Genomic DNA, 21,873 nt, shown 5'->3' with positions numbered 1-21,873 from the left:
ACCTCCTCTTGGCATAACAGTGCCAATTCCTGCCTGCCAGGCCTGTCTCAGGCACTTGTGAAACATTTGCACCTCAAATGGGATCAAACAGTCCCAAGTCACAATTCTTGTGAATCCTCTCTCTGAGTACTGAAGGACCCTGTGTTTTAAAACTTGACTTCTGTCTCATTTTATGTTGTGGGTCCTGGCATGCATCAAAATGGATTTTAGTGTTAGATGCAGGGACCCTAGTAATTTCCACAGTGCCTTCCCCTACACATGCCAAGCTCTCAGAGACCACATTTAGTCTGGCTAAAAAGTTTGGCCAAATTGGATTTGCTCTGGCACATTGCAGTAAGTCACACAGGAACTTCTGACATATACATAGATATGCTAGGGTCTGGGAACATTTACTCCATTGATCAAAAAGAGACTAGTAGAGTCTTAGAGTGTCTCTTAACCACAGGCTGGTGAGCCCTAAAAGAAGAGAAGAAGGGCTGCACCTGTTCTTTGGGCCTGTGAAGAGACCTGAAGGGCTGGCCCTGCTCCGAATGCTCCCCTGCTCCCTCTTGTACCAAGGACAGAAAAGTGGAAGGTTTAGGCCTGGCAAGTGGGTACACTTGCCAAGTCGAATTTACAGTTAAAACTGCACACACAGTCAATGCACTGGCAGGTCTGAGACATGATTACAGAGCTACTTGTGGGTGGCACAACCAGTGCTGCAGGCCCACTAGTAGTATTTGATTTACAGGCCCTGGGCACCTCTAGTGCACTGTACTAGGGACTTACTAATAAATAAAATATGCCAATCATGGATATGCCAATGACATACACATTTTGTAAAGGAGCACTTGCACTTTAGTATTGGTTAGCAGTGGTAAAGTGCCCAGAGTAACAAAAACAGCAAAATCAGAGTCCAGCACACATCAAAAACTTGGAAAACAGAGGCAAAAAGTTAAGGGAGACCACTTAAAGGATGCAAAGTCTAACACGTGTGCCCCCAGCTGAAAGTGAGGAGCAACTACCAACCTCAATGGAGTTCTCATCACTAAGGCAGAAGAACCTGGACAGACCATCAGCACTGGCGTGTTCTGTACCAGGACAGTGTTCCACCGTAAAGTCCATCCCCTGTAGGGAAGTGGACCATCTCAACAGTTTTGGATTCTCACCCCTCATCTGCATTAACCATCTAAGGGGCCTGTGGTTGGTCTGAACTTGGAAGTGAGTCCCAAACAAGTAGGGTCTTAGCTTCTTCAGGACCCAGACCACAGCAAACGCTCCACGTTCTATGGCACTCTACCTACGTTTCCTGGGTAGTAACCTCCTGCTAATGAAGGCTACGGGTTGATCTAGGCCCTCTTCATTAAGCTGTGAGAGTACTGCTCCAATACCATGCTCTGAGGCGTTTGTTTGCACAACAAACTCTTTAGAATAGTTAGGTGCCTTCAGCACAGGTGCTGTACACATGGCAGCCTTCAGGGCATCAAAAGTGTTCTGGCAAGTCTCTGTCCAGATCACTTTCCTGACCTGCTTCTTTGCCAGTCAAGGGGCTAACAATGGTACCATAACCCTTTAACCCTTAACAAACCTCCTGTAGTATCCTGTGAGACCTAAGAAGGCTCTCACTTCAGACTGGGTCTTGGGAGGCACCCAAGCAAGTATTGTGTCAATTTTGGGCTGTAGGGGTGCCACCTGGCCACTCCCCTCCTGGTGTCCTAAGTACATCACAGAACCCTGCCCTATTTGGCACTTGCTTGCCCTAATAGTGAGGTCTGCCTTCTGCAGGGCTTCTAACACTCTCCAGAGGTGTTCCTCCCATGTGGAACTGAAAACAGCAATGTCATCCAGGTAGGTGTCACTGAACACATCCAGCCCAGCCAACCCCTGGTTGACCAACCTCTGAAAGGTGGCAGGGGCATTCTTCATCCCAAATGGCATCACTTTGAAATAAAAGTGTCCATCTGGGGTAGAGAATGCTCACCTCTCCTTGGCCCCCTCAGTTAAAGCAATCTGCCAGTACCCAGATGTTAAGTCAAACGTACTGAGGTACTTGGCAGCTCCTAACCGGTCAATGAGCTCATCAGCTCGGGGGATGGGGTGTGAGTTCTGGAGTGGCACCAAGTACAGCAGCCTTTGGGACCAATACCACTGGGATGGCCCAAGGACTGCTGGAGTGCTCAATAACCCCTAGGGTAAGCATTTTGGATACTTCATCCTTAATGCATGCCCTCACCCTATCAGTCACCCTGTAAACTTTTTGTTTAATAGGTGTACTTTCCCCAGTGTCCACATCATGTGTGCACAAGTGTGTGACTCCTGAGATCAGGGAGAACAGTGATGCAAACTGTCCCAACATGTGGCGACACTCACCCTGCTGCTCCTCAGTCAGGAAGGGGGAGAGGATCACTCCCTCCACAGACCCATCTTTTTTTCCCGCAGACAGGAGGTCAGGAAGAGGCTCACTCTCCTCCTCCACCCCATCATCTGTCGCAAGGACCATGGACAGTTCAGTGCGCTCAAAGTGAGGTTTGAGGTGGTTGACATGCAGGACTCTTAAAGGGTTTCTTGGAGACTGCAAGTCCACCAGGTAGGTGACTTCACTCTTGTGCTCCACCACCTCAAATGGCCCAGTCCACTTATCCTGGAGCGCCCTAGGCTCCACTGGTGCCATCACCCACACTTTCTGACAGGTTGAAACTCGACCAGAGTGGCATTCCTTTCAAACCACTGTTTCATATCCTCCTGGCTTGCTTCCAGGTTCTCCTTTGCGAGACTTCTGAAGCGTGCAGTCTGGTTTCTCAAAGCCAGCATGTAGCTAAATACATCCTGGAGGGGTTTACTAGGAGCTTTCTCCAAAGCCTCCTTCACCAGATTTAAAGGTCCCCTTACAGGGTGACCATAGATGAGCTCAAAGGGACTAAACCCAAGTCCCTTTTGAGGCATCTTCCTGTAAGCGAACCGAAGGCATGGCAAGAGGACGTCCCACTTCCGCCTCAAGGGTCTGACAGTCCCTGAATAATGCCTTTCAAGGTGCGGTTGAATCTCTCAAACAGACCATTACTTTGGGGGTGGTAAGGTGTGGTGAACTTGTAGGTCATCCAACACACTTTCCACAGAGACTTCATATACGTGGATATGAAGTTGGTACCCCATCAGACACCACTCCTTGGGGAACCCCATGCAGGTAAAAACCCCCATCAAAGCACGACCCACCATAGGAAAAATGACTCAGAGGAATGGCTTCTGGGTACCGGGTGGCATAGTCCACCAAGACCAGGATGAACCTGTTGCCCAAGGCTGTCTTGGGGCCCAGAGGCCCCACAATGTCAATATCTACCCACTCAAAGGGAGTACTAACCACAGGAAAAGGTTGGAGGGAAGCCTTACATTTCCCCCAACACTTGCCACTTGTCTGGCAAGTCTGACAAGACCTGCAATGTGCATCTGAGTGCCTGCGTATTAGGGAACTGTAAAAGTGGGTGACAACTCTCTCAAAGGTCTTGTCCTGCCCCAAATGTCCAGCTAAAGGCACATCATGAGTCAACCCCAGTAGGAAGGCCCTGAAGCACTGGGGTGCCACCAGCACACGGGCTGACCCAGGCTCAGGAACCTTAGGCTTGCTATACAGGAGGTCATAACCCAATAAATCAGGTGTGATCCTGACTCCTTGTCAGCTGCCTGGTCTGCAGCCTGCTGCCATAAACCCTCCAGAGTAGGGCATGTCTTCTGTGCTGCACAGAATGCTTCCCTGATGGCCCCCCTTCCTGCTGCCACTGCGACAGCTCAGGGACCTCCCCCAGTTCAGTCACCTGTTCCCCTGTAGGCTCCAGGGAGTCACCCTCAGGCTCTGTCTCCTCCTGGACCGTGGGACCCTCTGGGACAGTTTTCTGCACCCCATGCCTTTCCTTTTCTTGGCGGTCCCCTGGGCCACTGTTCCAGGCTCCAGGGGCTCTTGATTACTCTGACTGGCTGCCATTGACCGGGTGGATACGCATAGCCACCCAGGCAGACCCAACATCTCCAAGTGAGACCTGTGCTCCACCTCCTTCCAAGGAGAATCCTCAGGTTATTGCCTAGCAAACAATCAACAGGCATGGTTGGACTCACAGCTACCTTCAAGGAACCTGAACCCCCCCCCCATTCAAAGGGAACCTGGGCAACTCTGTACAGGCGCTCTGAGTTGTCCACTGCAACTACTTGGTGAAATACCCGGAGATATATCTCCTCTTCAGACACCAGCTGACTCCTCACTGTAGTCACGCTGGCTCCTGTGTATCTCAGAGCCTCCAACCTCTGTCCATTGATGGTCACCCACTGCCTGTACTTCTTGGTGTTCTCAGGCACAAGGGTTCTCTTGACCATCTCACTGTGCCCTAGTGAGACAAGGGTCATCTCAGCTGGTTCCCACCTACCTGGAACCAACTCCTCCCCAAGCGCTACACTGGCCAAACACTGGGACGGCGAGCCAGTGGGTGCCAGTGTACTTTCGAGGCATTTGGGGTCCCCCCTAACATGATCCACCTGGTCAAATGCATAGCACTTACGTGGGGGGCCACCTGCCACTGGCTTCCCGTTGGAGAACCATGGCTTCTTCTCACTGGGGGGTTGGGAATCCTTACCCTGGGAATCAGTTTGGAGCCCTTTAGGGAACACCCCTGTTCATCCTTACCCCCCTTTCTTCTGAGAGGGACCCTGCCCACCCTTGGCGTGGTTTCCCCCATACCTCTTTTGGACCCTGGTGCTCTCCTAGCTGTCCGCTTCCTGCGCAAGTTTCCTGGGATTAGTCAGCTTCCTGTCAATCAGGTGCTGGTGCGCCTCTGGAAAACATAAACTGTACAAGTGCTCCCAAGCAATCAGATTGTAAAGCCCCTTATACGTAGTTACCTTACTACCCTTCACCCAACCATCCAGTGACCTGCAATAAGAATCAACACATTCCAACCATGTTTGGGATTCCTTCTTTTTGTAGGATCTAAACTTATCCTTGTACTGCTCCGGGGTGAGACCATACTTTGTGAGTAGGGCATCCTTCATGCTAGAGTAGGTGAGATACTGAGCATCCCGTAGGGCTGTCAGTGTGTCCCTCCCCTCTACCACAAAATACTTCCATAGACCCGCCCCCAAATGAGCTTCCAGGACCAGATTCATATGAAGAGCAGACTCATACCCCTTAACCCACAAGTATATGTCGTCCTCCCTTTTATAATCCTTCACATTATCTTTAGGAATGTGTACCCTCCTTCCAGGCTGCACTGTGATGGGGCTGCCACCATCCCTACTAGACTTCTCTGATCCAGCTCCCTCAAGCTGAGCTCATGAGCCAACAACAATTTTTTCTCTTCAATGGCTATGCTCATTTTCTCTAACTCCCTCTGGTGCTCCCTCTCTGCCTGTATGTCCTGCAATTCTTCAGGGATCAGACCCTTAGATGAGACACTGCTACCTGCCCTGGAGACCCTCTCTTTGGACATAACAGGCCCACCCACAATACCATTGTGTATGGAATGCACTTCCTCCTCCTCCTCCTCATCCTCTGTGTGCCCTTCAGTGCTCTTGGCTGTCACCCAGGCCCTCAGCGCCTTTTGCAGCTCCTCCTTGAATGAGCTCTTAATGGGACAGTCAAAACGTTTACAGAACTGCTTTAACTGAGCCTTGGTATAGCCATCCAATTTCTCTAGGACAAAAGCAGCTCCAACTAATGCATCACCAGATTGGGACATGATGAAAAGTCAACAAAAGTGCAAAGTTCCAACAGGCAGAAAACAAGTTCCCAAATGAAGTTCAGAAGTCAATGAAAGATTACCACAAAAATGGATGTAGAGACAAATCCAAGCAAAAGAGAAAAACCAAAGATCACAAGACAAGCAGTATGTGGTCATGTAGTAGTCTGCACTCAAAACAGTAGTGTACACTTAATTACTGTATGTCAAGTAGAAATAAAAGTCCAATCCCATTGCTAATGCCAATGTTAGAAATGGGGTCTTTGGTTGGCAGTCAGGTTACCCCCTGTCCAAGCAAGGACCCTCACTCTAGTCAGGGTAAAAGAAAATCACACTCAGCAAACCCCTGCTTACCCCCTTGGTAGCTTGGCACGAGTAGTAGGCTTAACTTCGGAGTGGTAGGTTTAAAGTATTTGAACCAACACATACAGTAATGTAATGAAAACACTACAAAATGACACAACACAGATTTAGACAAATAGAGAATATTTATCTAAACAAAACAAGACCAAAATGACAAAAATCCACAATACACAAGTGAAGTTATCAATTAAAAAGCAAAAAGAGTCTTCATGTACTTTTAAACACACACTAACACTGCTGCCGTGAAAATGTACCTCGGGTGCGTCAGAAATAACCCTGCACGGGCGAGTGTGCGTCAAAAAGGGCTTGCGATGCATCGATACCACTCACAAGCGAAACCTTGCATTGTTTCTCCTTTCGTCGGGTCGGGCGCGTCGGTTCTTGTCTTCGCAGGAGAGCGATGCGTCGATCCGGTCAGCACTCTCAGGTCCGGGCAGGCCTTGCATTGTTTTTACACACCCAGCGGTGTTTGTGTCGGAAATCCAGCTGCACAATGATCTGAAAACCACGCAGCGCGGGTTGTGATCTCTCCAGCCTCCGTCAGCGATGCTGCGTGTTGTTTCTCTGGCTCCGTGCGTCTATCCTTCGGGCGCGTTGCAGACGAGCGTTGATTTTCAGCAGCGAATCTGGCAGCGCGTCGATTTTTCAGACGCAGATTGTAGTTGCGTCGATTTGTTCCCCGCACAGCATATTGTGCATGGGTTTCTTCCTCTTAGGCCGCCAGCTTCTCCTTTAAGGGTCCCAGGAACTGGATGGGCACCACTTGGCAGAGTAGAAATCTCTCCAGAGACTCCAGGTGCTAGCAGAGAGAAGTCTTTGCTGTCCCTGAGACTTCAAACAACAGGAGGCAAGCTCTAAATCAAGCCATTGGAGATCTTCACAAGATGGAAGGCACACAAAGTCCAGTCTTTGCCCTCTTACTCTGGCAGAAGCAGCAACTAGTATAGCTCCACAAAGCACAGTCACAGGCAGTGCAGCTCTTCTTTCTCAGCTCTTCAGCTCATCTCCAGGAAGAGGTTCCTCTTGGTTTCCAGAAGTGTTCTCTAGTCTGTGGTTTTGGGTGCCCTTCTTATACCCAATTTCTCCTTTGAAGTAGGCCTACTTCAAAGCAAAGTCTCTCTTGAATGTGAAATCCTGCCTTGCCCAGGCCAGGCCCCAGACACTCACCAGGGGGTTGGAGACTGCTTTGTGTGAGGACAGACACAGCCCTTTCAGGTGTGAGTGACCACTCCTCCCCTCCCTCATAGCACAGATGGCTCATCAGGAAATACAGACTACACCCCAGCTCCCTTTGTGTCACTGTCTAGTGTGAGGTGCAACCAGCCCAACTGTCAAACTGACCCAGACAGGGAATCCACAAACAGTCACAGAAATGGTATAAACAAGAAAATGCTCACTTTCTAAAAGTGGCATTTTCAAACACACAATCTTAAAATCAACTTTACTAAAAGATGTATTTTTAAATTGTGAGCTCAGAGACCGCAAACTCCAATGTCCATCCGCTCCCAAAGGGAATCTACACTTTAATCAGATTTAAAGGTAGCCCCCATGTTAACCTATGAGAGGGACAGGCCTTGCAACAGTGAAAAACGAATTTAGCAATATTTCACTGTTTGGACACATAAAACACATTATTATATGCCTTACCTTAACCATACACAGCACCCTGCCCTTGGGGCTACCTAGGGCCTACCTTGAGGGTGCCTTACATGTAAGAAAAGGGAAGGTTTAGGCCTGGCAAATGGGTACACTTGCCAAGTCGAATTTACAGTTCAGCACACATCAACAACCTGGAAGACAGAGGCAAAAAGTTAAGGGAGACCACGCCAAGGATGAAAAGTCTAACATGATCTATATCAATGGTTTGAATTCCGTTTCAGTTAGTGCCTCAGGGATGTACCAAAGATTGGGAGCGCACTTATTCCTGCTTTACTTTAAGTGGATGACGCAGTGCTTTTGTCTCGTGCACCAACAGCACTTAGCAGTCTGGTGGAGTCTTTTACGACTTTTATGGGCAAGTTGGATTTAAACACGATTAGTGGGAAGTCCCATATTATGGCATGTGACCCAGGAAAAAGCAATATTGTAAAGCTACCGACTGGCAGTCATTCGTTGAATAGCATTAATAATCACCTGTACTTGGGTGTGACCTTTGGCTCTTCTAGTTCCTGACAGTCACAGATAAGGAACTCCTGCCTCAAGCCTATTGAATCAGCGGGAGGGATATTTAATCTACCACAGCCTCTGGGCAGCACCACACGTTCTCCTTGCATTGTATCAGTCGCAATGTGTCCCTGTAGCTGGGAAACAGAACTCGTGCTTCTCCAACATCCTCCCACTTCAGGAAGAAGAAATACGCACTTGTAGGCTCCCCTCCACCAGCTCACATTATGTCCTCCATTCAGAATTAAGGTTACATTATATAACTGTACAAGTGAACCTGGCACCTTTGTTTTTATGGGTGATTATCAGCACAAATAAAGAGGCAAACCTCTTAGTTATATTATAAAGCACAGTCTCACACTTGAGAAAGGCTTGAAGATCCACTGGATAGGCTGCGTACAGCATACTTTTAAAGAGCTAGAGCTGGCCAAAACGTTTGATTTACCCTTATCTTTCACTAAGGCCAACAGGCAGCTTGTTAAGCTTAAGTTTGGTGAATTTACTCAGACCCAAAGTCTACACATAGAATCTACCAAAAGGTTCATCAGGAGCTATATTTACCTGTCAGGACTAAGCAAACCAATGCTTTATTTAAATGTAGGCCTGACTCGGTGGGAAAGGTCACTTTTGCTCAGTTTTAAAGCAGGCACAGTGTGGACTCTCCTCTGTTTGTCGGAGGGTTAGAGTGCGTTTTGCAGTACCACACTGATTTGCCCATGTGACGGAACCTCTGTACAATTGTTGTCACTTTCTATGTTTTTGTAGATGTTTTAAATTGCTTTTTATTTACTTTTACATCAAACTTAAAGCATCTAGCGTTTAAAAAGTGCAGAGTCGCTCTGTCTTATTTGAAGCTTTTGGGCACTACTGACATCTGTTGCTGGGTGACTTCCTATCTGCAAGCAGCAGTGAAGTCGCACAAGTCTATGGAAGGATGGCCTCTTAAGTAGCTTAATTGCTAGGCCTTGGAGGCGAGTGGCATATTTAGAAATTATTGGGATGCCATAGAATTATAACTTTTTAGAACATAGTGGACCCTGTGAGGTTTTTGATTTCTGGGAGGTTAGGAATTTAGGGATATCTTATTTTTGGAATTGAGATCACATTAACAACATACACAGTTTGAAGCATACACTTTGCATTTCTCTTTAAAAGGACTAAGGACCAGATGTACCAAACAGTTTTGCCCATTCTGTGTCTAATGGAAAATGTGTTCGTACATATGCCCCTACTTGCGTTATTTGCACTATATGTATGCACTTTATTTCTGTCAATTTGCATATGTGCATCAGAGATTTAAAGTTTGAAGATGTTTTTATTGTAGTTATGTCTTGTTCTTTTATGATTTTCTTTTTAATCAAATAACGAATATTGACTATGACAACCTCAAGCCCTCATCTGAATCCTGTAGGAATAGCAGGAAGTAAAACTGTCCAGTAAAATACAAATACCACCTTCAAGTCTCATTCTGGATGCCCGAGAATTATATCTGCTAACTCCCCCTACAGGACTACTCATATCAGGGGCATCAATAAACCCATAGTGTGTGGATTTGCCAGGCACTATGAGTAGAACACAGAGGATCCCCGTATAAATAGGATATTACTGGGGGCATCAGTCATTCTGCTTTCAGTTCTTCTGGTTATGTTTCAGTTCCTCCTGGGTTTCTGCTTGAAACTCTGGTAGCTCTCAGCAGAGGTATCTCCTGGTGAAATGCGTGAGAAATGCAAACATCATTGATGAGATCATTCTGATGGCAGTCAGTACAATTCACAATAAGGAGCATATAATCTTATCCGTGAGGATGTTTTAACTCCTAATTCATGGTTTCCAAAGTCACAATGAGGGATAAAATCTCTGTGTTTTTCTACTGCACTGTTTAAACGTATACTCTCGCATTACGAAATGTTTTACTGGTGCAAATTCCCCCTCGTAATACCTGGAGCAATTATTGTTGTTAAATACTGTTGGTCAGTTCAAAATTTGCTCACAACTCAGAACGAATAATTGGTCAGAAACACCGCTTGCACCTGATTTTCGATTTAATATGAGTCTTGGAATGAGGGACTAAGTAAGCAGCCTTCTCGTGAAATCTGATAGAAATTGTGCAAGGAAAACGATGAATCAATATAACATTTTCTCACAACTTGGAATAAAAAGTTTGTTGCAAACACTTTGCCGTCTACTTTTAATTCATCTCAGGAATCAAAGTCAGAGAGTAGGCCAAAAGTCATTCACACCTGTATTAATCAGGGCAGACAGTAGCAGTGTCATTCAGAGACTGCATACTCCATTTTATGCTAGAAATGCATATTATGAAGTATAGATTGTAGGCCTCAATTATAGCTCAAAACAATGAAATCACACTTTCTTCTCTACCGCTGTCCCAAACCTGTACCCACTACTATTTTTCGAATGATTCAACACTTACCCTAGGAATCCTGCAGATATGCTTGCTTCCCAGTTCCCTGGAAAAATGAGGTAAGAGACAATGATAACTTTATTTGCAAAGTGTAATTCAAAGATGACAGACACAGTTATGTATGTATGAAATCATATGTCTTATTTTCAGACAAAAAGAAGAAAACATTTCATTAGGGCAACTGAAGCATTCAGAATCATCGCCCCCATTACCAGTAGTGCTTGGGAATCCTTGGAAATAATACGGCTATATATTTGTGATAGTCTGTGTGTTATCAATATTTATTTATTTTTACCTTTTACACGTGAAGATAGTTATACACTGCAGGCCTAGCCACATGACAAATAGAGTGCTTCATATGAAATAAGAAACATAAAAACAAAGTGAAGAGCAGCAAAGATAACCTATAGCAAAAAGTGAAATTAGTCTACGAAATAAGGCTTCAAAAAACGCTTTACACGTTTTTCCAATGAGATGAAGTTTACAGTTCATCATACGATCCCAGGCAAATGGTTCAAACTTTTTGGTGATTGACAAGAAAAGACTTAGCTCAGCAGTTTGGATTTTTAAATTCTATACGTTCTCCTACTAGGGATTGTTTACTTTTAGAGTTTCATGTTCCTCAATTGGTGTGAATGGTATCTTTCAAGTAGTGAGGGAAACCCTACGTATAGAATTTTGTGGATAATTCTCCCCCTCCTCCCTTTAAAGTGTATTAAGGCCTTAATGGGAAGCCAGTGGAGGCATTTCATATCAAGGCTGAACTTAACCAGGTAGAGGTTTATTGTGTGAACCTTCATCTAGTTGCTCTGAATTAAATGAAATTCTGTAGAGTAGGCAGTGGTCCAACTTTTTTTTAATGTAGCCCGAATTCCTTTAAGGAACGGCAGGTGCATTTTTTTTTATAAAACAAAACATAAACTTTTCTTTATTAAAATGTGATCATAGACATGGTGGGCTGCTGACCTCAGCAGCCCACCATGCCTGTGAATTTACCCAATGGAAGTAAATTGCAATTTGTGACATACTTCATTAATATTTAAGAGGAGGTCAGATTATAACCGACTCCAAAGGGGAATTTTGTTAACCTACCTCTTAGTCTATAGATCGGTCCATAAAATCTTTATTGGTAATAAAATATTAGACCCAAATTGTGACCAGTCTTTTGCAACCACTAAATAGTACATTAGGCCAAAATCTTCTTGAGTCTGTGCCATTAGTTAAAAATCCAGTTTAGCCTAATGTCCTACGCCCAAGATAGGGCTTCATGCCTGTGTGTATTTGCACAAATATTTTCATGCCCAAATCCCAGTAGAATTTCTCTCTCTGAAAGTCCAGAAGTCCAAGCGGGCCTTTTGAGACTCGAGAATAAAAAAGGAGCATGGCATAGCCAAGTGGTAAGCACTGCTGCACCCAGACCTACGTAGCAGTGGGAGAGACCAATCTGTCAAATGTTTTCAACAAAAGAGCACGAAGGTGCGATCCAATGTGCTATGCAACTTCCCCTACTGGAGTTTCTGAACTGGCACAATCTTGCTTAGTTTGATTACGGATTGGGAAACAACTAATAGTAAGATGTTAGAACCATACAATACTAGCATCACTGTCTTGGTATTATAATTATGAGTGGAACAAAATACTCCAAACGTTTTGTAAATAAAAATAAATGCCAATAATATCCTGCAAAGTAAATTACCTGATGGCATAATATTAACACTTCGGAAGAACAAGGCATCAATAAAGATATCATCAAATTCTTTGGAGAGTATTTACATTGGTTTCAGATACGTAGCACTCCAGTACAGGCTGTTTAGCTTTTTATTCACGAAATGTATGTGCAAAATGAATCACATTTGTTTATTTAATCAATAACATTTTCCCACCTTATAACACTTTGCTCAGTTAAAGTTTGTGAATTAGCAATCAGAAACATTCAAGATGTTACTTGAAGTCAGTACATCATCCTGGATGTTCTGAATATAAAAATGATTATTGTTGTATTCTGCATTAGTTTGTAATTATTTGTATATGGGTTATGTATTTACGACTGCGGTGACCTTTCCTACCTGTTTATATGCAGAGTTGTCCACCCTGACTGCGGAGTCTCCACAGTCATAAACTTAGTATTAACTCCTACTTTGTGAATACCAAAAAATGTAAACTTACACAAAGTGTAAGTTTACTTTTGTGAATCAGGCCCTCTGATGCTAGTGCTCTCACAAATAACTTTTGGGACTGTCATATTTCTTTTTTTTTTTTTTTTTTATTCAATTTTTTAAACACACAAAAAAAACATACATTAATACAAAACAAGTCCCTCGACAAGAAAAAAATCAGAGAGAGAAAAGAAAAATTGCAAACCATACAGCTTCAACGATATCCCACATCACAAGAAGCTCTCTGCTAAAGTCTCTCCCTATATGCTACAATATCAAGGGATCCATCTTCAGAAATCCTCCACACCGGCGGAGCGAAGAGATCCGCAGCCCCGGTGCAGGAGAAAAACTTACACACCAAAGGTCATAACATAGCATAGTCGAGGGGGAAGAACAACAGGAAAAACAAACTGCTAAAACTACTAAAAAGGCAGGTGGAGCACGCAGTCATATCGTGCAGGCTTATCTTACAACATAGTAGCACACATGATCCGTAGGGGGATGAACCTCGCGGATGGAAGCCACCAATCACGCCGCACACTCCTTCCGGGCCACCAAGTATTCATTCAGAGGGGCCCAAATATCCTTGGGCTGGGACCCCTCTGGCATAAGTCCCCAAAAGACCGACAGCTGATCATGACAGAAAGCCGCATCTCGCAGCCATTCAGACCTACGTGGAGCTCTCCCCCGAGCCCAACACATAGCAACCCTGCGCTTAGCCAACAGCATGAGGAGGCCTACTAGACGCCTATGCGGCCCCTGAATCTCATCCATGCATCCCAACAGTGCAACCTTAGGGGAGAGAGGCAGCTCCAGCTGGGACTCTCATATTTCTATTAGCAAATGATAAAAGGTAGGAGGCACTATTAAGCTTTTATAAGTATTCTATCTTCCTTCTTAGAGATGCGCAAATTTAATAAATCCAACCCACAAATGTCTTTTTGCAAAGTGACAAATGTCTTTTTGCAAAGTGATGGGCGTGGCCTATCTTTTTAGGTAGAGTTTTTTGACCCAATTGCGGTGTTTCCACAGTTTAAAACTTACTACTAACTCGTACTTTGTGAATACGAAACAAACATGTGAACGTATACAAGGGTGTGAGTTTAGTTTAGTGAATGAGGCCTATTCAGTTTAAAGAACACACTTCTTCAACCAAATGGATACCCAACTCTCTACAACCCTCATCATTAAAAGTCGACTGGCATTCTGAAAAAGTTTTGTGGTGCTTCTGGCCACATATCATATTTGCTAAATGAAGGTAAATATGTGGTTCAAATTGAACTTTAATAATGGCCTGGCATTTGGGAAAAATAAGGAGATATCAGACAAGTAATACAATATATTCCTCAATATAAAGGTCTATTGGGAGATAACTCCACCTCTCCCTGCAACAGTGGACCTTGTATATTCACTACACCAAGTTTCTGTATTATATTCTGGTAAATAGTGTACTTCTAACTATTCATGTTTTAGAAACATTCATATTTAATACTTTGTGTCGCATCACTCTTATAGACCATCTCCAGTTATTGCAAATGCGGTTTAGATACCTGTTGTTCCTTCTCATTCTATTGAGATCTGTTGTAGAGTTTCCGATATCTAAACATTGATCACTCTCCATGATACTGGTACAAAGGGCAAGAGAACACCTATTTGAAGTATAGAGTCCATGAAGCAGACACCCTGAGAAGCAAAATGAGTGATAATGGACTTACTCGGCACAGTCCTTGCTCTTTAGGAAGATCCGTAGCATAAACGTTGCATCCTTCTCTCTTTCCACTGTAAAAGGCACTAGCACATAGTTTCCTGCAGGCAAGTTGAGGGAGGATGTGTACTCGCGCCCTGCATAGAATTTGAGGCCATTGTATTGATTTCGAGAAAAGAATTCCTGTGGCATTTTATCAGATGGACTCTGGAATGAGTAGCAAAGAATCTTATTCAAATCACAATACATGACAAGAGACAGTTTATAAGCACATAATAGAATGCCTAACATATTGATACAGCATTACTAATATCCATTGAAAAAAACAAAGTATGTTATAAGCTATACTTAAGAAAACATATATGTAAATGGATTTACTTCCAAATGAAATTAAACCAAATATGTACGCTTAGGTTTGACTAAATCTGCTGACAGTCACAGACATAAACATTTCAGTGACAATGTCTACTTTTATAGGCATCCTTAACTTTGCAAGCGAAAATCCAGACATTGCAGAGTTTGTAGATAATGACAAACCAAAAGCAGGCCACCTGCTCTCCCCGCTACCACCTGCTTTCTAGTTGCTCCTGCCCTAGGAAAGGGCCAGTAGCCAGAAGACCGCCAGCCATCAGATTCTGGTAGCAGGCCCCAGTGCCTGCCACCAGCAGACCTCTCACAGACTTCCTGCCTGAGGCCCCTCGCTGTTCTCCCCATGCCCTCTTTTTTCCACCTCCCTCTGTGTCCTTTTTCCCACCCTGACCTTTTTCCCTCTCTGTTCAGCTCCTGCCTCACCAGAACTCCTACCTGAGGCCTATTTAACAAAAGCTACAGCATGGACGCGCAGTGGATGTGCACAGCAGCCGTGCCACTGACGTGCAGAAGGTGCGCCAAAGGCAAGCCCTTCTACGACCATCCACGCCTGGACTGCGCCCAGAGCCAGGACCCCTTGTCCTCCCACCATCTGCCACTAATCTGCAGATGAGCTCCTGGTCCTCAACAACGGACGCCAAGACTCCCATTGCTGCACGAAATCCAGCGCTCCACCGAAATAATTTTCACTTGGCTCTTCTCCTGCCTCACAGGACCACCTTTCCTACACAGTAACCTACACCACTACCTCCCAGAAGACCACCATCAACCTAGAACCGCTACACTGCATCCTACTCAAAGCCTGCACCCTCAGCAAACACGCCACAGAAATCTGGGACACCAGCACCACCCTTACCCCAGATGTCGCCTTCATCACCAAAACATGGCTTAACCCCTGCCTCCAACCCTGACATCGTCACTGCCACCTCCAGCGGATACAAGATGATACACTGGGACCACCCCAACAAGCACAGCAGAGGAATAGCCATAATATTTAAGGATACCATCTAATCGTCCGCCATGAATAATGACACAACAAATGTCATGGAGCACCTTAACTTCCTACTACACATCGACGCCAATACAACCATAAGAGATTCCCTCACATACAGACCACCAGGACCCCAGCCAGCATCCTGTGATGCCATCAGCAATATCATTGCCCCCCTTGCCTTCGACTCCCTCCACTACATGCTGTGCAGCAACCTCAATTTCCACATTGAGGACCCCAAGGACCCCAAGGACGCCAACTCCACATTCCTTTTGAAGAACCTCAACAACATTGGACTCACCCAAATAGTCTCCAAACCCACCCACAAAGCCAGACACACCCTCAACACCATCTTCTCCTCAAGTGAGAGAATCAAATTCACCCACACCACAGAACTCTCCTGGACCAACCACACAATCATGCATTTCACCATTTCCAAGACGCAGCACACCATCACCAAGCCCCAAAGTGCCACCCACCCCAGCTGCGGAAAAGTAACTAATGGACGCAGGTTCTCAGCACCACACCACCGGAACATCAGCTGACCTTGACCAGGCCGTCCACAATTTCTCCGCCTGGATCAGCAAATGTGCCGACAAAGTTGCCCCTCTGAAACCAGCAAAAGCCAACAGACCATCAAGACAAGCCAGCTGGTACACCCCGGAGCTCAGAACAACCACAACTGTCTTCTACTCAAAATGTGATGGCACATCTCCAAGGTCCCCTCTACAGAGCCACACACAAAACAGCACTCAATGACTACCACTGGTGCATCAAGGAGGCCAAAGGAGCAGCCACCACGGACCAGATCGACATCACAGCCAACCACACCAAGGAACTCTTCAAAATCATCAAAGAATTCAAACATAGTACACCCCTCCCAACAACTCTGTGACTCATTATCCAACTACTTCCACAGTAAAATTGCCAACATCTACAACAACTTTAACCCTCAACCCACCGTGTTCAGCCTCCATATACTCATCCAACCAGCAAACCCAATACCAGCCATAACCACCTGGTCCCACTGGACGTCCAGACCACTGCAACCATCATGTCCTCCATCCACACTGGGGAATCCACCATATTTCTTCAACCTCAGAGCCAACATAATCAGCACTGAACTCACCAACCTCCTCAACACTTCCATCTCCACAGCATCCTTCTCAGATAGATTGAAGCATGCAGACTTCAGACCCCTCCGAAAGAAGCCCTCCGCTGAACCCAGCAACCTCAAGAACTACTGGCCAATCTCCCTGCTCGCATACCCAGAAAATGTACTTCAGAAGGCCATCAACCGACAGCTCACCAACCACCTAGAATGAAGCCACCTACTTGACGCATCACAATCAGGTTTCCGGGCCAACCATAGCACAGAGACTGCGCTCATCGCCACAACAGACAACATTAGAACCCTCCTTGACCAAGGGAAAACAGTAGCTTTGATTCTCCTCAGCCTGTCTGCAGCATACAACACCGTCGCCCACCACATCCTCAATGACAGACTCCACAATAACGGCATCGAACAACACACCCTCAAATGGATCATCTCATTCCTCTCAGGACGCACCTGGAGCATCCATCTACTTCCATTCACCTCCACTCCCAAGAAAATCATATGCTGTGTCCCCCAAAGATCATCCCTCAGCCCCACTCTGTTCTACATCTACATGACCCCCCGGCAGACATTGTCATATCTCGCGGACTCATTACCATCTCCTACGCCAACGACACTCAGCTTGTCCTCTCGCTCACCAAAGACCCCTTCAACTCCAAAACCAACTTCTGCAACACCATGATTGATGTAGCCAACTGGATGAGAGACAGCTGCCGCAAATTGAACTCCAACAAAACTGAGATACTGATCTTCGGAAAGAACACCTCCGCTTTGGAACACAGCTGGTTGCCGGAAGAACTCGGATCCACTCCCACACTGGCTGACCACGCTCAAAACCTCGGCAAAATCCTGGACAGCCAACTGACCTTGAATTAACAAGTTAACGCAGTCACGCCCTCCTCCTTCCACACCCTCTGCATGCTTTGCAAGATCCTCAGATGGACCCCAGAAAACACCAGAAGGATCATCGCACAAGCCCTCATCACCAGCCGCCTCAACTACAGCAATGCGCTCTACCCCGCTTATCTTCTTCAAGCTACTCAGAAGACTCCAGACAAGACAGAAAGCAGCAGCCAGACTCATCCTGGATCTCCACAAGCGTGCCCACATCCCTCCTCTTCTCAGAAAACTCCACTGGCTCCCTGTTCAAACGAGATGCCAGTTCAAAATGCTCACACATGCCTACAAAGCCCTAAACAAATAAAGACCTTCCTACGTCAACAACCAGCTGAACTTTCATCTTCCCTCGAGAGACCATTCTCCACTTCGCTCACACTCACACATGTCCCCTGCATCCATCTCACCCATAGCAGGGGCCGCACATTCTCCTACATTGCTGCCAGAGCCTGAAATGACCTCAAACTTGATTTGCATCCTCCCTGGCAGACTTTAGAAAGCAACTCAAGATCTGGCTATTCGATGCAGCAACCTCAGTTCTCAGATACCCCTAGGGGTGACAGGGTTGCACTTTAAAAAATACTTATTGATTGCTTGATTGCTGGCACATGCATCCTGGATATGGTCTGAGCTTTCAACCATTTATGTGCAGGGGTAAGTCCTTAGCCAGTGAGTAAATGGGACGAGAACACCCCCAAAACTGGAGGCAGTATAGAGTAAGAAGCTTCTACAAAGAGAAGAATGTTTTGCTTTTGCAGAAACAAAAAATAATTAGCACGTGCAAATAGACTTGTGAATTATACTTAAGCCTTCACAGGTTTACACCACATATATTCCTGTTTATGTAAATATGCACCTTTCTACTTCTGTAAATTTGTCACAGTTAAAAGTTTCCCAGGAGTACTCCAGGAATCCATTAATTAGAATTCCAAAAAGGCTAAAATGTACTTTAAACATAAGCATTAACTTATTAGAACACTTTTGTGAGTCAACCTCAGTGTGATGAACTTCTAGTAATTGTTATTTATGATATACTATAATTGAACCTAGATTGTTCACAGTTTATTAATTTCTGCTCTCTTCTCACTACGGAGCACTCTCTAAAATTAGAATGAATAAATAATACCAGAAATTTCACTATATTAGTATACCTGTCATACCTAAAAACATTTATAACTAGGAGTGGGTGGTAAACTCCACTTCTCCAGCGGAGTTTGCAGAGTTTTGTCCACTCCTTGCTGCACTTACAGTGCAGAGTTTTGGAAAACTCTGCACACCGCCGCAGCAGAATTTTTTCTCACCCGAGGTTCAGCACTGTTATGTTGGAGAGCGTGAGTGAGAAAATCGAGCACTAGACCACCTCCTAGTGAGATTTCGCAACATGGGTGGTCACGGCAGATTGCTACCCGTCACGTTGAGAAAGCCACTGCTTATGTTGAGAAAGCTGCTGCTCAAGTCGAAAATCTACTCGAGCAGCAGAAAGAAGTAGTGCTGGTGGGCAGTGGGATGCTGATTGTACAGAACAAGACAATCTCCGGGTGCTAAAAATCAGTGCAAACAGGGTGACATACTGGAATTCTGCCACTTGTGGAACTCTGTGGAATCTCACTGAGTTTTTGGGCTACTCAGCAGAATTCCACAGAGTGAAAATCTACCAGTTTCGTCTTGGCCTACTTATAACACACCTGTGTAGAACGTGTAAAATACATTAAATCCATGCTTTGAGGCGCATTATTTGGACTTTTGAAGGATGCAACATTAACCTATCCAATTCCACCAAGCAAACAAAAGGAACACAATTAAACCTGCAAATCTTACTAAACAATAGCATTATTAATGACAACAAGGTAACAAACAACTACAGGAATAAAATAAGTCATATTACATACTTCACAAACAACAGTCATGCGTTGGACTTTGAAACCATTTTGTCATTTCTCTAAACCCTTTTTAGTTATGCTGATGTTGAATTAATTTCCCATGCAGCCTTGAAAAAGCTCATTGGGTGATTTGCTTGAGTGAAACACATGTTAAATTTGAATATTCATAACAAAGAAATATTTCATAACTACATGGAACATGAGAACTCTATTGAAAGTGGAGCAAGGTGAATTGCAATAAAATTCTATCACTTCTTACACTATATTGCACCCTGTCGGACTGACCTATTTTTTTCCTATTTAGCCGGGGTAAACTGCATTTCTCCATAAAAGCTAGATGTATCAAAGCACTCCTATAGAAAGCTGCAGTCGAGCAGTCTGTCCTCATTAATTACCATTTCTATACTGTTCTTCCCTTTATTGAAATTATGTGCTTTCAGGATCAGCTATAACATAAAAATTTCCAAATTGTTGATGATACTGTTTGCAAAGAAAAATCCTATATTCTGATGGTTCCTAATTTTTAACAACTTTTATAACAATAAACCATCAAATCCTCCTATAATCCTATGTTTTTTCTTCGGTAGCAAGGGTTAGGTGCTCAGTTGGTTCGCCTCTTACCTTGCAAACCAGTCCACAAAAATTATATTTGAGAACTCCTGACTCTACACACAAGGCACCTTATTTGCTACTACCCTTTTAATCTGTATATTAAATCACTTGATGAAATGTTGTAAAACATGTGCATAGAGTACCACCAATACCTTAAAAGCATGTAGCTTTGCAGAACTTTTTCATATTGTTCATTTCAAAGAGGCTCGGGAAAAGATGCAAATCTGTAGGAAAGTGCACCATTTCAGACTAGAGCCTGATTTAGGTATTGGCGGATGGGTTACTCCATCACAATGGTAAGAGATATCCTGTCCACCAAAATCTAAATCTCATTATCCCATCTAAATCCCTTATTTTCTAAATCAGGCCCTTAAGTTCTCAGTGAGTTCCTGTTCAACTCCCCAACAAACTCCCCATATGACTATCCTGGACATTGGCTCTGCTATCAATACTAATGTAAAACCTCCAGATTTAAAGTCAACAATACACTTTATCTTCATTGGCATTAACAAAAGTGAGTCAAAAACATTCAAGATTAATAAAAGACACGACCGATCGCCTGCCTAAACACGACTTTAAATTAGCTGTCATGTCTCTGACTCTACTCAAAAATAACTAGGGAAACCTCAATTTCAACGATTTAACCAGCTTTCAAAAAGCACACCTCAGAGCAGCATTTCATGCAGTAACCCATTTGTGCACTAACACTCAGAGTTTCAATATATATCACTACGGGCCTGAATGCCCTGAAATGATGACATATTGATGCAAGAGTTCCTCACTTTCTGCCTGACAGTCTTATTAGAACATTGGAATGCTGGGGGCTCCATTGAAAACAATGGAGTGCTGCAGGCTTTTACTGGGCGGTAAAAGCCCTCAGCGCCAACATTCCAATGTTCGCTTTGTTCACAGCAACAGCTGTGAACAAAGCCTCACGGAGCCCGAGGGGATTTTAATCCCCTCGGGCTCTGTGAACATTTTTTTTTTTAATAGAACATTCTGCCCTGAGTGGCAGAATGTTCTAATAGCCTTAGAACCCGCTGTAGCGGGCTCTACCGGCTATTAAAGGCCCTTCCCCTTGTTAAATGCCCTCGCCTTCGGCTCGGCATTTAACGCGGGAGCTGGCCTTTAATAGCCGGTAGAGCCCGCTACGGCGGGTTCTAAGGCTATATTATCTCCAATAAAGAATGCTAGAGGCATTGCACTAAGGTTTTATGCTTTGAGAGTCACACTGTTAAGAAACATTAGACTCTCAAATCTTTCTTCTCTAAATGTACCAGATAATTTCAAGTTCCTCAACCCGAACTCGACCTAACTGTGTCGCACTCCAGCTTCAAAGGAAAATCGAGCCAACCACTGATCCCCTGCCAAATTTCAATATCGCACACCCAATGATTTTTTCGGTGTTATTGAATGCTATACAAACTATCAATTCCTTATTTCTGAAGTCAATAATCAACCGGCAGCCATTATTACATTATTCATGTTTCTGTATGAGT

The 21,873-nt window shown here is 44.7% G+C and overlaps 1 protein-coding gene across 1 annotated transcript in view; it reads right to left on the bottom strand.

The window, feature by feature from the left end:
• LOC138297008 (calpain-13-like) overlaps positions 1 to 21,873 on the bottom strand; it is a 511,734-nt gene that overhangs the window by 170,964 nt on the left and 318,897 nt on the right. The window contains exons 15-18 of the mRNA XM_069236526.1: positions 16,415 to 16,477; positions 15,734 to 15,827; positions 14,519 to 14,792; positions 10,657 to 10,693 (exon numbers count right to left, since the gene is read on the bottom strand). Of these exons, the coding sequence (XP_069092627.1) occupies positions 10,657 to 10,693; positions 14,519 to 14,792; positions 15,734 to 15,827; positions 16,415 to 16,477 (468 nt within the window). The remainder of the gene's footprint in view (positions 1 to 10,656; positions 10,694 to 14,518; positions 14,793 to 15,733; positions 15,828 to 16,414; positions 16,478 to 21,873) is intronic.

This window comes from Pleurodeles waltl, chromosome 5, assembly GCF_031143425.1.
Source record: "Pleurodeles waltl isolate 20211129_DDA chromosome 5, aPleWal1.hap1.20221129, whole genome shotgun sequence".
NCBI lineage: Eukaryota > Metazoa > Chordata > Amphibia > Caudata > Salamandridae > Pleurodeles > Pleurodeles waltl.
This window is presented reverse-complemented; position numbering and strand designations above follow the sequence as displayed.